The sequence below is a fragment of the Cnephaeus nilssonii genome (genome assembly GCF_951640355.1).
Source record: "Cnephaeus nilssonii genome assembly, chromosome: 4".
Taxonomy (NCBI): domain Eukaryota; kingdom Metazoa; phylum Chordata; class Mammalia; order Chiroptera; family Vespertilionidae; genus Cnephaeus; species Cnephaeus nilssonii.
In genome coordinates, this window is record NC_137075.1 from 50,195,583 (window position 1) to 50,211,616 (window position 16,034).

At 38.7% G+C, this 16,034-nt stretch overlaps 1 protein-coding gene across 3 annotated transcripts in view; it reads left to right on the top strand.

Moving 5' to 3' along the window:
* SLC12A1 (solute carrier family 12 member 1) overlaps positions 1-16,034 on the top strand; it is a gene marked incomplete at both ends in the record, with an annotated part of 83,747 nt that overhangs the window by 38,618 nt on the left and 29,095 nt on the right. For all 3 annotated transcript variants that reach the window (XM_079769324.1, XM_079769322.1, XM_079769323.1), the window contains 4 exons: positions 3,193-3,292; positions 4,074-4,185; positions 10,680-10,820; positions 14,002-14,108. In XM_079769324.1, the coding sequence (XP_079625450.1) occupies positions 3,193-3,292; positions 4,074-4,185; positions 10,680-10,820; positions 14,002-14,108 (460 nt within the window). The remainder of the gene's footprint in view (positions 1-3,192; positions 3,293-4,073; positions 4,186-10,679; positions 10,821-14,001; positions 14,109-16,034) is intronic.

Here is a 16,034-nt window from a genome sequence, read left to right on the forward strand (position 1 = left end):
AGATATGAAGGACTCTATAGGAGAGGGTTTACAAAGCAGTTTCTAACTACCCCTTTATTCAATAACCAGGTAGTGAGCAGCTGCTGTGTACTTAGGTGTGCCATGTGTATGGTGGATATTAATAATATAATGTAATATAACAATAGGTAACTTTGTTGAGCACCTATTATGTATCATGCACTCACAATAATGTTGTATGTTAAGTATTATTATACCCATTTTACAGATGAAGAAACTGGAGTTCAAAGAGTAGACCACTTGCCATCAGATACTCCATCCAAGTATCTGATGGAGCTGACATGTTAACTACAGTGTGTATGACACCAAACCCCACAAGCTTCTCATTACATCACCTTCTAATGTCCTAATAAATGAGATATAGTCCCTGTCCTCAAGGAGTTCACAGAGCCAGACATAAGCAATGAACTATGTAATATAATAAATTAATATAAGTAGGTAAAGTGAAAGGGACATGAACAAATTGCTGAGAAAAGGAGAGAATTGGATAGACTGAAGATGGGAGAGGCTGGAGACCACAGAGTCAGGTACTATGATCCAGTCTCAGAGATCCGCACCCCCGCCCAATCCCCTTACCCTTACTCCGCAAGTAAAGCAGAGAAGGTAGCAACTACCTTGGAGGGGCTTGCTTGTTGCTTATTCTTATTACTTCATGTGTTTTTATCAGGTATATTTACATATGGTAAAACTCATCCCTTTTATTTATTTTTCTGGGGTTCAAGTAAGTCCACCTTTATTGAAGTTATATAGAAATGTGGCTTTAATGGTTTCTTTCCTTTTCAATCAAACTGAGATATTTAAATCTTGATAATCTAGCAAGATAATCACAGTGCCCTTGATGAGTTAGGTCAGTGGTCGGCAAACTCATTAGTCAACAGAGCCAAATATCAACAGTACAACGATTGAATTTCTTTTGAGAGCCAAATTTTTTAAACTTAAACTTCTTCTAACGCCACTTCTTCAAAATGGACTCGCCCAGGCCGTGGTACTTTGTGGAAGAGCCACACTCAAGGGGCCAAAGAGCTGCATGTGGCTCGCGAGCCGCAGTTTGCCCACCACGGAGTTAGGTTAATGCTCATGTGCCTTTTGCCATTTGATATCTAATTGAAGAGAATGTTTTGAAAGGATAGCATTCATTATAAACTGGATGGTGGAGTGTTTCTCTCACAGTTTCCTACTTTGGGTTAAGTATTTTGTAATTGGAATCCCAATGAACTTGAGTGATACTTGCTTCAACTCACCTCTTTTACATGTACAGTCTATAATTTTTTACAAACTTACAGTCTTATAACCACCACCACAATCAAGACAGAAGGCATTTCCATCATCACTATAAGTTTCTTGACACTTCTATGTAGGCAATCTTCCCTACAACCTAACCCCTGGCAACCACTGCTGTCCTAATAAGGACATTGCCTTTTAGAGAATATGACATGAAATCTATTTTATATAGACTTTGTGTGTCTTTCCTTTCACTTGACATAATGCTCTTAGATTCATCCATGTTATTGTGTGTATAAGTAATTGTTCCTTTTGTTTCTGAGTAGTATTGCATTGTGTGAATATGTCTCAAATGTTTTAAAAAATCTATTCACCAGTTGATGGACATTGGGTTGTTTTCAGCTCGGGGGTGACTATATATATAAAGCTTCTATAAACATTCACACACAGGATTTTATGTGGACCTATGTTTTCATTCCTCTAAGGGTGAGATTTCTGATTATATAATAACTGTAGATGTAACTTTATGAGAAACTGCCAAAGTGTTTTCCACAGTAGTAGTATCATTTTCCATTCTTACCAGCAATAAATGAAAATACTACTTGTGCCACATCCTTGTCAGCACTTAGTATTGTCAGTTGATTTAAAAAAATAATAACATTCTAATAGATGTGAAGTACTATCTTACTGTGGCTTGGCTTGCATTTTCCCAATGACCAATAATGCTGAATGCCTTATTTGCCATTGATATATCTTCTTTAGTTGAGTGTCTCTTTAATTCCTTTGCCCATTTTTGGAACTGTTTTCTTATTATTCAGCTGTGAACATTCTTTATAAATTCTGGGTGCAAATCTTTTACAGTATGTGTTTTGCAAATATTACCTATAGGTTTATAACTTGTATTTTTTATTTTTCTTATAGTTTGTTTTGAAGAGAAGACAGTTTTAATTTTTATAAAGTTTAATTTATCACTTTTTTCTTTTATGGTTTGGCTTTTTGCTTCTAACCAAGATATTCTTCCCTAATCCATTGTCACAAACTTCTAGAAATTTTAATGCTTTAAATTTTGAACTTAAGTTTGTTATCCATTTTTAGTTAATTTTTGTATATAATGTGAGATATGCTTCAAAGTTCATTTTTTTATACACATTCAATTGACTAGTAGGGTTTTTATAAATATAAATTAAATTAAGGTATGTTAAATGCCTGGTGCATAGTCAACACTTAATCAATTTTAATCTTCTTTATCAGAAGATAATGATCCCCCACCATTTCTGTGACTCTTCAAAGCAAGACTGGGGAGATGGCTCTGTCTGCCATCTGGAGTGAATCTGTACATTCCATCAGAGACTTTCTCTTATAAAAATTAGATAATCCATCTAATATTTAATTTTTTTAAAGAAAAAAGCAAAGTATGGTAGTGTTTACCTCTATTATTATGAAGATTAGGTCCTAAAAGATCAAACTAAAATCTTAATAATGATTGACCCTCTTCATGGACACCCAGAAGTAAGAATTACTGAGCTATTTAGTTCTATAATGTCAAATATAAAGATTGTTACACGCTATCTGTGTATACAAATGCCTCTTTTTATTCAGCTTAAGAATTTGTGAAGAACCCTTGAATTTATTCAGAAGCCAATCATTTTCCCAAGTCTATTGTCTGCAGTGTGGTTACCACCCAGCCTCACCACACAGCAGAATTTCCAGGATATAAGCTTTCAAATCTGATCTTTAGTTGGAAAGAGAGGTCTTACTTTGAGGAATTCACAAAATGCTCATAGAAGAACAATGCTCTTTCTAATGTTCTCTAACAATGTTCTCTAATTTGTGCACTCGGCACTGCTGACATAGCCAGGGAAAATTATAAGAGGGAATCGCTTATAAAAATTATTTACCATAGACAGAGTGAAGGTCAATACTTTTTATGCCATATTCCTCCTTCATCCACAGATGTGAACTGGGGCTCCTCCACACAGGCTCTTTCCTATGTGAGTGCTTTGGACAATGCTCTGGAATTAACCACAGTGGAAGACCATGTGAAAAATTTCAGGTAAAATTGGCTTCTCCGGTATCCTGGTGTTGTTCCACATTAGAAGTTGCCTTTCTTTATGGGGGACAAATGCACTAGAGTAGTCACATGCTATGGGTATAATCTAAGTCTAGTCAGTCATACAAACTACCACATTTTCATGACAGCACCTTCGGTAAACAAGTGCTTCTTCTCTTCCACTCTGAGCTACACCCACCCCCAACTAGAAACCCTCATAGTGCCGAGGGCCACCTTCTGTGCATGGGAATACAGAGGTGATCTGAGGTGAGCTAAGTGAGGTGATTTTACAGCGATGTCCTCATATATCCACAAACCTTAATCCTTGGTGCTGTCTCCATTCAACTTAATGCTGTGTGGCTTACTGAATTCTCTTAGAAGTAACACTTTAAGCTCTTTATTAGGTAGATCTTATTTTGAATGGAACCTGGAAACATAAGTTCTGAAAGGAGAATGAAGGAAAGTGCTGGGTGGAAAAGGACAGGCTGTGTTGGGATTTGGAATAGGATGGTGTCCAGAGGAAACAAGACAGGGGGAATCCAAGACCTCCTTTCCTTACTTTACATGTTAGCGCTCACTAACTAAGCTAAGAATATAGAGAGGACAAGATGGGCAGGCAAATGACTCAAGACTTCTGGTGAGAAATCCAAGAAATACATAGGGGAGAGAGAGTTGGTTCCATTTTGCCAAGCCTTCTGCACCTGCCATTTCCACCGGGGTGGTTCTGAGCTCATAGACTTCTTGCAACAGTCAGTTCTCACATCTTCTTTTTCTCCACTTCCAGGCCCCAGTGCATTGTCCTAACAGGTGGACCCATGACAAGACCCGCTCTCTTAGACATAACTCACGCCTTCACCAAGAACAGTGGCCTTTGCATCTGCTGTGAAGTCTTTGTGGTAAGAGCCACTTCATCCCAGAAAAGTGCTGCTTCCTTCTTGCGCACCTTGTGTTATTTTAGGTCAGCTGAACGGGTACATGCAGTGACAGGAGAATGGCAAGGCAGCTTGGACAAGAGCCCTTTTCCTTGGTTCATAGAGCAAAGACCGTGATCCTGAATTTAAATGAGTGGATAAAATGTCTTTCTGATTTCATAGGAGACCAACTAAAAGTGATAAATATTCCAAATGATGGCCTTTGAGTCAAGAAAAAGAAAGCTGGCCCAGAAATAAATAAAGAAAGTGAAGGCATTTGGGGTCATAACTGTCCACAGAAACATAAAAGGATGAAATGAGCCAGAGGGTGCTATTAACAGATCAACCTAGGAGGAGAGAACCTGACATCATGGCCTTAACTGAGAGCACAGAGAATTCAGATTAGATATTTAGATAAACTTGATTAACACTATACATATCTAGGAATCGAAACTAAATTTTCCATGTCTTAGATAAACATCACCCTTAGCTGAACTAATCCCTTTTTTGTTCAGGAAGTACGCAGTAGACTAAAGGTAACTTATTGGTGGGTTTCCCAGGTAGTATCAAAGTAGATACTAAAATTTTAACCATAATTATTGACTAGTAACCAATCTCTAAAGTGAAGAGAAAGCATTAAAATCATAACAAAATAATAAATCTAAGTCCTCCAAACCAGTCTATCTCTACTTGTATTCCCATAACTCTCTTTCTCTCTCTCTCTCTCTCTCTCTCTCTCTCTCTCTCTCTCTCTCTCACACACACACACATGCACACACACACACCATTCAAAATTCGTAGCTACTTCAGTGTATTTTAGAATAGTTACCTATTCTTCAAAACATTTTTCTATAGTTTTTATTTTATCTACATAACAGCCCAATGGGGCAGAAAGGAAAAGAAGCCTTGTTCTCACTTTACTAATGAGAAAAGTGAGATTCAAAAAAATTAAGTTAATATACAGGGTCAAATGACAAGGAAAGAACAGAGCCAGGATGTCAGTCTAGGCCAATCAATTGTGCTCTGTGTTACATCATGAGGAGAATGCTTTAGCAGACTTATATCCTGAGAGTGTTATTAGAATCAGGTACCACTACCTAAACACCCAATACCTTCCAGTGAATAATAAGGCCATCAGGAAGCTGTGAAACCCTGGGGCCAGTCAACTGTGCCATCATGCAGGGGTTAATTTGTCACATGCCATCATGACCAGCACTTAGCATCTTTTTACACTTGGTAATACTCTAACCGCTATATGAAGCTGGTTGGTCATATTATCTTTCCTCTCGGTGCTTATATGATAGAAACTCAAACAGTATAACTCAATGCAATTATCCAGTGGGGGGTGAAAGTGATCCTACTGAATACATAAGATTGACAGGTTAAGTAATGACCAACTGTGACTCCAGAGGATTTTAAAAAATCTTATCAAGCACCCTTTTCTCATATTATCAACTTTGGTGTCCTGGATGAGTGGATTTCATTTTGGCCAATATAATATAGGAGTGGGTTTTGATGGAATAAGCAGTTTGGGGTGTTTTTCTTCTCCAGCAATTTAGAGAAAACTTAGTTTAGCAGGCAATAAGATATCTTCAGGGCAGGAGAAATGAACAGGGAGTATGAACAGTCATATATTGGCAAGGGGGGAAAGGCCTTTTTTATAGAGACCAAAGATATTGCTTTTAATTAACCCTCTGCTGCTTTGCTGTAATAAAAGAATGTGATACTGGAATGTCATCTCATGTGAAGTAGGTACCTAAGTCTGTGCCTTCAACAGTCCTGGTTGTTTGACATGCATATTGGACCACATTACACATCGCTGTGCTGGTCTCCCTGAGTCTTGCTCCCAGGTACTAATGTTCTCTTGGGGACAGAAAATAGTTACGGCTGCAGTTAATGACTTTCCAGTTAGTTACTTTCTGTGAGCTCCTGGGGCTGCAGGATGCTGTCAGCATTTTTCAATATTTTCCATATCATCTTTGCAAAAAAACAAAAACAAAAACAGGTGGAAGGGGATGTGGAGAAAGTCGCCATTAGAAAATTTTCCTAAAGCACAGTGGTTGGTGGTTAGACCAACCTTGTGGGGAAGGTTAAATAGTTACAGTGATGTTAAGGGATGATAATTTAATTTTTCATGCTAGGAAGCTAGTGCTCATGGGCTTTTGAGACACACACGTTCAAGGTCTGAATCACTGTTTTGCCATCTATTAGCTGAGAGTCCCATGGGCACATAATTTAGTCTCCCTGTAGCCTCACCTTTCTGCGGGTTGTTGAGAGAATTCTATAAGATTAGCTTTCTAGTGCTCAGCTCAATGTCTGTCAAATAATAAATGCCCAGTTAATTTGAGTTTTTATTGTTGATATTGTTATTATCATGATTTTGGCTAATTACCATGGCTGCCATTTTCATTTAAAAAAAATATATATATCCCCCTTCAACAGAGACCTAAAGCACTCTCTCTTAAACAAACCAAGTCCAGATACTGGATCTTGAATTTTTGGGGTATCCAGCAGCTTGATCAGGATGGAACAGTGAGACATGTACTCCCACTGGACTAATCACAGGGCAGCAGGCTCTGTCCCTCGGGTGGCTTTTAGCTATTTGAAATGCTAGCTTGAAGTGCAGTTATACTACAAGGAAGGAGCAAGGCTCAGAGCTCACTGATGTTTTGATGCTGGTGGGTAGATGGAAAGCATGTGGCTACAGCTGCTATGTCCTACAACCAAGGCATTTCCAAAGGGCTAGATATCATAGCCCTTCAAAGCTGCTGAAATTGATACGAAGATGATTATTATTACACGATAGCCCACAGTATAGCCTTCCAACTATTCGACTAACTCTTACACTCTCCCCCCAGAGGCTCTTCCTTCTCCCGTGACCTTTTCCTACTCAGCCTAAAGATTTCATATGAGGGACCCCAAGACAAATTTGGGGATCTTTTTTAAGGAATCCAGCTTGATAATTTAAAGTAATGTCTATTTTTCTCCTCTGAATTACCAAATAATAAATCAGTGACATACTTATATCCCAAGAGCCCTTATATTCTACCTCTCTTAATAAACAGCTTCTAACTTTTTTTTTGGTCATAGATGCTTCCATTTACATTTTAAATGAAATAAGCCATTACAGATCAAGCTAAAGTCCCCTTTATAACCAATTAGCCCCATGACTCTCCTCCCTCTCCAGAGGAAACGCTATCCAAATTTTATTGGTATTCTTCTAGCATTTCACACCTGTGTACCAAGATGTAAATTTAATTTGATTAATTTTTTTCTCTTTAATATTCTTTAAACCTTGAACATCCTGTTCTTTCCTCTCATTGTAAAAGCAGTCCAAGCATAGATAACCCAGAGAAAATTCTCATTCTTTCTCTGTCTGCAACATTTTCTTAATCTCAGCTTTCCTATCCACTAAGAAGACAATGCATTCACTTTTTAGTGCACTATTCTCCTTAAGTCAATGAGTTTCTATCATGGTGTTAATAAAATAACGACATGACCAAATACAAGAAGAAGGAAAGGATCTATGAATGGGCACTAGGATGCATGTTCAGATAAAATGTGGATAAATCAGAAAAGAAAAAATTATTTTTCCCACCAGTCTAACCAGAGCGACAATAAAAGCATAAGCAGAGCAATAGGACTCTCAATGTTTTGAAAAATAAGAGTTGGAAAGGACACTGCACTTGGACCAAATTCCCCTATTTAATCCCAAGGATATTGGAATTCCTTTGCAAATTCTTTTTCATAATATTAATTTATTTGAAGTAGTATCACATCAACTTCTCCAGATTAAATAATTATAATTTCTTTATCATTCTCTCAATAAACGTCAGTTGTAATATATTCAAGATGTTTAAGGCTTCTTTGTTCAAATTCTGAATTAATTTATATACTCATATTTTGGATCCTAGCTGAGCTAATCACTATAATATTTTAATAGGGTGGTAAAATTCATTTTTGTGACTATGACATATTTGAATCGTGAATAATTATTTCCCTCTTTGTTAGTTTACTCTTTCCTGACTACATTTGTATTGCAGCCCTGTCTCACATTAATAAGTATGCTAAAAGAATATTATAATTTTTTTAGCCAAGAGAGATTCTGCATGAAATATTTTTATGACTTCTCAGTATGGCAAATTTAGGCATTAAAGTAAATCTCTCTGTCACAGTTAATGTTTAATCTGGATTTCTGTATTACAAATAGACATGTTACACTGTATTTATTTAAAATAAATGCCAGTTTCCTCAGGGTTTCAAAGTCACTGTGGTGCAACTCAATATATTGATAGTCTGATACCTTTCTTAGCTGTTGGTTTTTCTTCTATTTCATGGCTGTTGTTATCATTGCATTTACTTGAATAAAATATTCCTTCTGAAGTTGATAAGGTCTAGAATGCCCCAGAAGGACTAGTGGTTCAGAAGGCATTCAGCTAGAACCCTGAGGAAAGTCTGACCCATAATGACACCTTTCCTTAGACTAAGTCTTCTGGTTTACTAACTACCCTTCCTATATCTTTACCTTCCCCATCTTCATGAAAGGTTCTTGTTCCTTTTAAATGTAATATAAGTCATCCAAACTGTTTTGAGAAATTGTCACATGGAAAATATTCCGGTAGGAATAAGTACCTGAAGAATCTGATCCCATGTAAATAGAACCTTGAAGTAGAAGGGACCCCAGAGATCATCTAGTGTTGTATAATATAAAGTTAATACATGCCACAAATGTGATTTAAACATTTTAGTAGCCAATTTAAAAAGTAAAAAAAAACAGGTGAAGTTCATTTTAAAAATATGTTTTATTTAATGTAATGTATTCAGAATAGTAAATGCAATCGATATAAAATTATAAATGAGATATTTTGCTTTATTTTTCATACTAAGGCTTCAAAATTCAGTATGATTTTTACATTTCTAGCACTACTCCTTGTTGACCAGCCTCATTTCAAATGCTCAATAGTAATATATGATAAGGGCTGTCACAGTGGGCAGTGATAAGCTAGACAATTCCCTTATTCTTTGAAATGTATAACCCACATCCAAAGAGGACAAATGACATACCCAGGTATCAGCTCTTCAGTGCCAGGGCCAGACCTAAACCCAACACTGGTTCCCCTTTCAGCCCTCTTTCATCTCTGCTGTAGAATTAGGTTGAGAGCTTCAACGAGATTGTGAGCACTCAAGAAAATAAAAATCAACTTTGGACAGGCACCTACTATGGTCCAGACTTTATCATGACTACTTAGAACAACCTTGCAAAAGGATAGAGATTGGTATCCCTGTTTTCAGAATAATATCTAAAAGCTCAGAGATCATCAATTACCTCCAATGTGGCCACGCTTAGATTTGAAAACCATTCTGTCTGGCCGGAAAGCCTGGTGTCTTTTCAATGCATCGGAGCCCTTTCTCTCCAATCTGAGACCCTCTAAGAGTGCGATTCCAAGTGTGGTCTGAGGGCCAGCAGCATTCATGTCCCCGGGAGTTGTTAGAAATGCAGAATTTCGAGTCCTATTCCAGACCGATACACTGCATTTTATCAAGATTCCAGGTGTATTGTAAGAAATCTAAGACAAGCCAACAAAATTCAAATCTCTCCGTGAATTGAAATAGTTTCCCAAGAAAATAATAGATTTGTACCCTGTCAGCACATGGTAGATACTCAGAAATAACCTTTTGGATCGATTTGGAATAATGCAAGGAAAAGCTAGATTGGACCTTTAAGGTAGGAGGAACAAGAATAAAATTTTTAGTTAAAAATGAGTTTCCAGAACTCAAATCTTGAAATTACAAAATGCTTCATCTGCCATGACAATACCTGCCCCCTTCTCGCGTAATCTCTTGTATTCTTCCTATGCCTTAGGTATGTGAGCTTTTGTTCCCACCAGATTCCTTGAGGGAGTGGGAAATGTTGATTTATCTGAGTGGGAGTATGTCAACATTGCAAGGGGAAAAGTGATGCAGCCGTATCCTTATCACAAAAAGCAACCAATGGGCCTAGTAGAATTGTCAAGTCCTGGTAGTCCACGACAGGATTTGCAAATCGTCATGCTCTGGTTCCCAAGAGCGCTGTCCATTTCTTGCAACTGGGCTCCGACTCTAACTGGTGTTCTTAAAAGAGGCTCTCGCTATTGAGTCAAAGGTAGATTGTGTATTTATTCTGAACTTCTGCCATCACTTTTTTCGCATTTCCCTCATGTGCCATGATGCCCTGAGCTGTTTCTGTCCTTCAGCACGAGGCAGTTAATTAAGCAGGTATTAACACATCTGACATTCTGGGTAGAAAGTGAAGAATGGGAGCAGCACAGTTCCTCTCCAAAAGGCTGAATCTGCGTGAACCCCCTTTACTGAGGTGTTTTCCCTCTTTCCCATTTCTTAACTCAATGGGGCATCGCCAGCTATTTTTGCCTTTCAGAAAACAACAGCAGTGCGATGTGTAATAGCCGAGCTTCTAACCAATATTTCATTGTGTCATACAGGGACCGCGCAAGCTGTGTGTTAAAGAGATGAACAGTGGCATGGCGAAAAAGCAGGCCTGGCTTATAAAGAACAAAATCAAGGCGTTTTATGCTGCAGTGGCTGCAGATTGTTTCAGGGATGGTGTCCGAAGTCTCCTTCAGGTAAGGCTAGCATTGAAGGAATGAGCACAGAAGTAAAGGACAATTAGCACTCCACGCTAATGAAGCTCCCAGAACAAATGGACTTGCGCAGTCTAACCTCAGAGATCAATGCAGGTTAAGGAATACATTTTGAATTCCTGGGGATAGGCAAAGCGAAAACAAAAGCGGAGAGGTTCTATTACAATAAACTATGAGTCATACACTGGAAATGGAAAATGAGATTGCCTTTGGCCAACAGCATACATTCTGTCCCCATATTTATTGAAATGCAAATTTGTTCTGATGGTTGACGACATTCAGGATCCTATTAAAACTTCAAACTATTTTCGCATCTAGTAATGCTCAAGTGAAACATTCTTTTCCTTTTTTCTTTTGCAAATGGTGTGAGGGCAGCTGCTAGGCTAAATAAATGCCTGGTGATCAGGATGAAAAACCTCTCTATCCTTTTAAATTATTTCCAGAATGTTGACTAAAATGTAATAATTTCTGTGGTTCAACACTAAAGCCTACACGTCTCCCATCTTTTCTCACTCATTATATCTTTTTTCCTCCCCTTCTATAGTAAGTTCATAAATGCTTCCCCTTGTTCTGATCTTCATAATTTGGAGTGCCAGTTGCCTTAAAATAATCCAAGAGACTTCGGCTTTCTAATCATTCTGGCATTAACATAGTTGAATAGCCCTGATTCTACATATACCAAATTAATCATTTAGCTTTCAAAGTGTCCACACACAGGAGGGTCAACATTCTGAACAGCATCCAGATAACTCTGATGCTAGTGTAGGCAGAAAAGAAAAAATATTGCTCACATTGTAATATTTAAAGATTAAGAGTCTTCGATGCATTCTTGTCTCTAACATCCCTGACGAGCACTTGCGCAGTGGCTGCACATGCAGAGGGCCCATTTCTGAAAGACCTAGTACCCCAAACGAGCCTCTTTTCATCTGTCGTTAATTTGCTAACCAATGGAAATAGAGGTCATCGCAAGATGCTGATTTTTCTTTCAGTCTCAAGCTACTTTTCAGTAGCTCGTTGATTAAATACATTGGGAAGGTTACACATTTAATATGAAATTATCATAGAAAATTGGAAAAATAATAAACATTTTTACTGGGAATAAGATAACAAACATAATACGAACAGGGAAAGAAAAGACATAGGTATGAAAAACAATTCATATATGAATCCAGAAGCAAAAAAAAAGGCAGTGCATAAAACTTGTTCTCATGATTTTCTTCAAAGAAAAGTGGAGTCCAGAGAGGTCATGACAAAGGGCAGGACAACGTGGTAACAAAGGGAGGCACTGACAATGATACCATCCTAGCTAATAAAGAGGGAATATGCTAATTGACCCTCACGCCTTCGAAAAGATGGCAGCGCCCACAGCCAATAAGGAGGGAATATGCTAATTGCTGCCCCGCCCTCAAAGATGGTGGTGCCCACAGCCAATAAGGAGGGAATATGCTAATTACTGTCCCACCCTCAAAGATGGCGGTACCCACAGCCATAAGATGGCGGCACCCAGTCCCCTCAGCCCCGCCAGGGCAGTAGGTGCATGGCAAGGCCGGGCCTGCCCCCAGGTGGGCCCGGCCACTCCATACGCCTGCCTCCGGAGTCCCCCCCCCCCTCAGCCCCCCAGCCACCCAGGGATGGCCTGAGGCTCAGGTAAGCAGGGCCGGCCGAGGCTTGTGCTGACGGCAGTGGCAGCAGCAGAGGTGTGATGGGGCGTCGCCTTACCCAGATCGCCGGGTTGCCTCCCGCTCCTGAGGGCTCCCAAACTGTGAGAGGGGGCAGGCCGGGGAAAGGAACCCCACCTCCAGTGCATAAATTTTCATGCACCGGACCTCTAGTATTAGATAAAGTCTTCTATGCATCTAAGAAATTATGGTATGAATGACCACATCCCCAAACTAGTCATTGAAAAGATTACATCCATACTGCCATATATCTGCCCTGGGCCAAATGAGCTATTCTGTTACCTGTACATTTCTAAGAACAATATACCAAATGTGGTGGAAGCAAAGTTTTTTTTAGGAACCCTCCATCAATGCTTATCTTCTTCTACTTGCTACTCTCCTCTCTAAAATTTCCTGTTCTGGTCATTAGTTTCACTATTCTCATAATCCAGAATGCCCTTTCTTCACTCTCACCAACGTGCAAGATCTAGGACAAATGTCACCTCTCCCATGAAGCCACCCATGAATCCTCAACTGGAATTCAGGGTTTCTTTTTACTTCCATATGAGTTCCTAGTGCATTTGCACTTGAACTAAAATTATTTGTGAATATCTTGTTTCTTCCACTTTATTCTAAGCTCCTTGAGGCCAAATAACAGGTATGTTTCACTACCATGCCACAGCACCTAACATACTACTTTGCAATTAATAGGTGCTCAATAATATTGCTGGATTAAATTTAATTAACTGAAAATCATATCCTGTCATCTAATGGGAGGAATGAAACTTCTGATATGGAAGATGGCTATTAATGATGCTGTCATATAAAAGAATTGGGATCTGGAAACATAGCTCATTTACTCTTCAATAAATAATATAGGTAGAAGTTTCAGTAATTTTTGTATATAAGAATTTTCCAAACATGGATTTTATTGCTAATGACATTATGGATGTAACAGGTGGAGATTAGCTTTGAACCACTAAGTTACAGCATGCATGCCAACAGTTAAGCCAACCCTCACTTGATTTTAAATTATTGAACCATTTTAATGAGTGTGTCAGAAGAAATGCAAATGACTGCTAATTTAGAAAAGCTACATTTCTGTCATCTAAAATCCATTTATGGCTGAGATGATTTAGAACTAATCTTTCTATTTTATGCTTGGGTATGGGCATGAAGGACATGCACTAAAATGTAATCTAATCTTCCGAATCATCAGAACATTACTTCAGTGCTCTTTCAGACCTTATTTTTCTTTTTTATAATTTTATTTTATTGTTTAAAGTATTACAAATAGTAGTACATACGTCTCCTTATTTTCCCCCATTGACCTTCCCCCAGCCTCCCCTCCACCCCGGCACATGCCCTCGCCCCCTCTACCCCCTCCTCCCGGCCCCCCCGCCCCCCCCTCCCCCCCCCCCCCCGTGTCAGACCTTATTCTTCATTTGCAGTGGTGGTTTCCTGGTACAGTAAGGATTGCCCATGTGTTTATCTCCTCTGTTTAGGCCTCAGGCTTAGGAAGAATGAAACCAAACACTCTGGTGATTGGATATAAAAGAAACTGGAGGAAAGCTCAGTTAACAGAGATTGAAAACTACGTGGGAATCATACAGTAAGTGATGGCTTTCAAGACGTGTTGTTTATAAAGCACTAACCAGGGCAGTACATGACATTGTTATACTGGATTCAATTGCCTGAAAAGAGGACATTCCCCCAGTACTCTGAATTTTTTACCAAAGCGAAAACATTGCCAATAATAGAACTCGAGGGAAATCATAGTATCAGAGGAAACAGGATGGGGGGAATTTGGTGTCAAAGAAAAAAGTCAATATTAAGAGTTACAACCTTAAAACCTATTTATGAGATTAAAAACAAAGGATAGGTGGTTACTAAAGGAATTTTTCTTTCAAAACAGCTGGAATCTTGGACAAGCTGGTGTGCCCAATTCAGTCATTATCTTCTTCTGAGCCTTGGGGAACGTAGTCACTAGCCCAAAGCCTCAGATATCCCTTTATTGATATGACGGTGCCATATGCCAGTTGCCTCTGCCATGTAGCAGTGTTGGTTAGTGCAGAGAAAGTGGGTTTTCAATGGTATGTGACATCTGATCCTTAAATATTGGGAGAGTCCTGGGTTAAAGGTAATAATGATAGTCATTAAAGGATGAGTGGACACCAGGCTAATGCCCTTCACATGAGCTATCCCATTTAATTCTCACAAGAAGACTTTGAAGTAAGCACTACTATTGTTCCCATTTTATAAGAAGAGACATAGACATTAAAACTTAAAACATGCAGGGTTGTGTAAGTGACAGAACTGGAATTTCAACCCAGGGTCATCAGAAATCAAAGTTTAAGCTCCTGACCACAGGTTATACTGCCTCAAGAAGTACTTATACATCCTAAGTGTTGCCTGGCTTGCTTCTTGCATAAGAGAAGACAGAAGCTACACTTATGGAGAGGCACAAGGCATCCTCAGTGACCATCTTTACCTTTGAGGGGGAAAAGAAATGTCAAGGAAAGAAATTTTATCTTCACTTTGGGAATGAAAAGAAATATGTAAACCTTAGTCATAGCGTCCATTATTTGATACAAAATTACCTGGAATCATATTCTAACCTCCCCACCATCCAAAACAGTCTAGAAATTCAAAGAGACCAAAATAATCAAACCTAGTAATATTAAGCTGAAGAAACTTCTGACTTTTATACCAAATTAATGATTGATCTTTTGTGTAATAAAGTTCAGCTTTAAAGTGGCTCAAATTTGTATAGCATAAAATTTAGCTGGCTTGGTAAAGTTAAATGACTTTACTACCATAGAAATGGGTCAATACAGAAGGAAGACAACCATACAACCATATTGTGTTATATTTCTCTTTCTGACTTTTTGGGTCGTTTTGTTGTATGGCTTAAAGCAGAGTTTTATTGATATCAGAAAGATATTTTTACAATAGATTAGTACTTTACCATTTTTCTTGGAATAAAAGATTTTAAATACATGTAATATTCTTAAGAATGGTATAAGTTTAATTAGAATCTGTACTAGTTTTTGTTGGCTGTGTTAACAAATTATCTCAAACTTAGTGGCTTAACACCACACAAATGTATTAGCTTAAAGTTGTGTGGGTTAACATTCTGAACACTAACTCGCTGGGCTAACATCAAGGTGTGGGCTGGGCTGTGTTACCTTCTGAAGGCTCTAGGAGAGAGTCTATGGCCTTCCCTTTCCTAGGGTCCACAGGCTGCCCACTGCTCATGGCTCTTCCTCCATCTTCAAAGCATTTGGTGGGTCAAATCCTCCTCACATCACATTACACCAACCTCTTCAGCCGCCCAATTTCACTCTCGAGGCCCTTGGGGATTGCACTGGGCCCACCCAGAAAATCCAGGATAATCTCTGCACCTCAAGGTTCTTAATCTAATCACATCTGCAAAGTCCTTTTGCCACGCAGTGACATACTCCACAGGTTCCAGTGATGGCAATGTGGGTGTCTTTGGGGGTCTGAAATGATTCTGCCTAACACAGAATCCAAATAT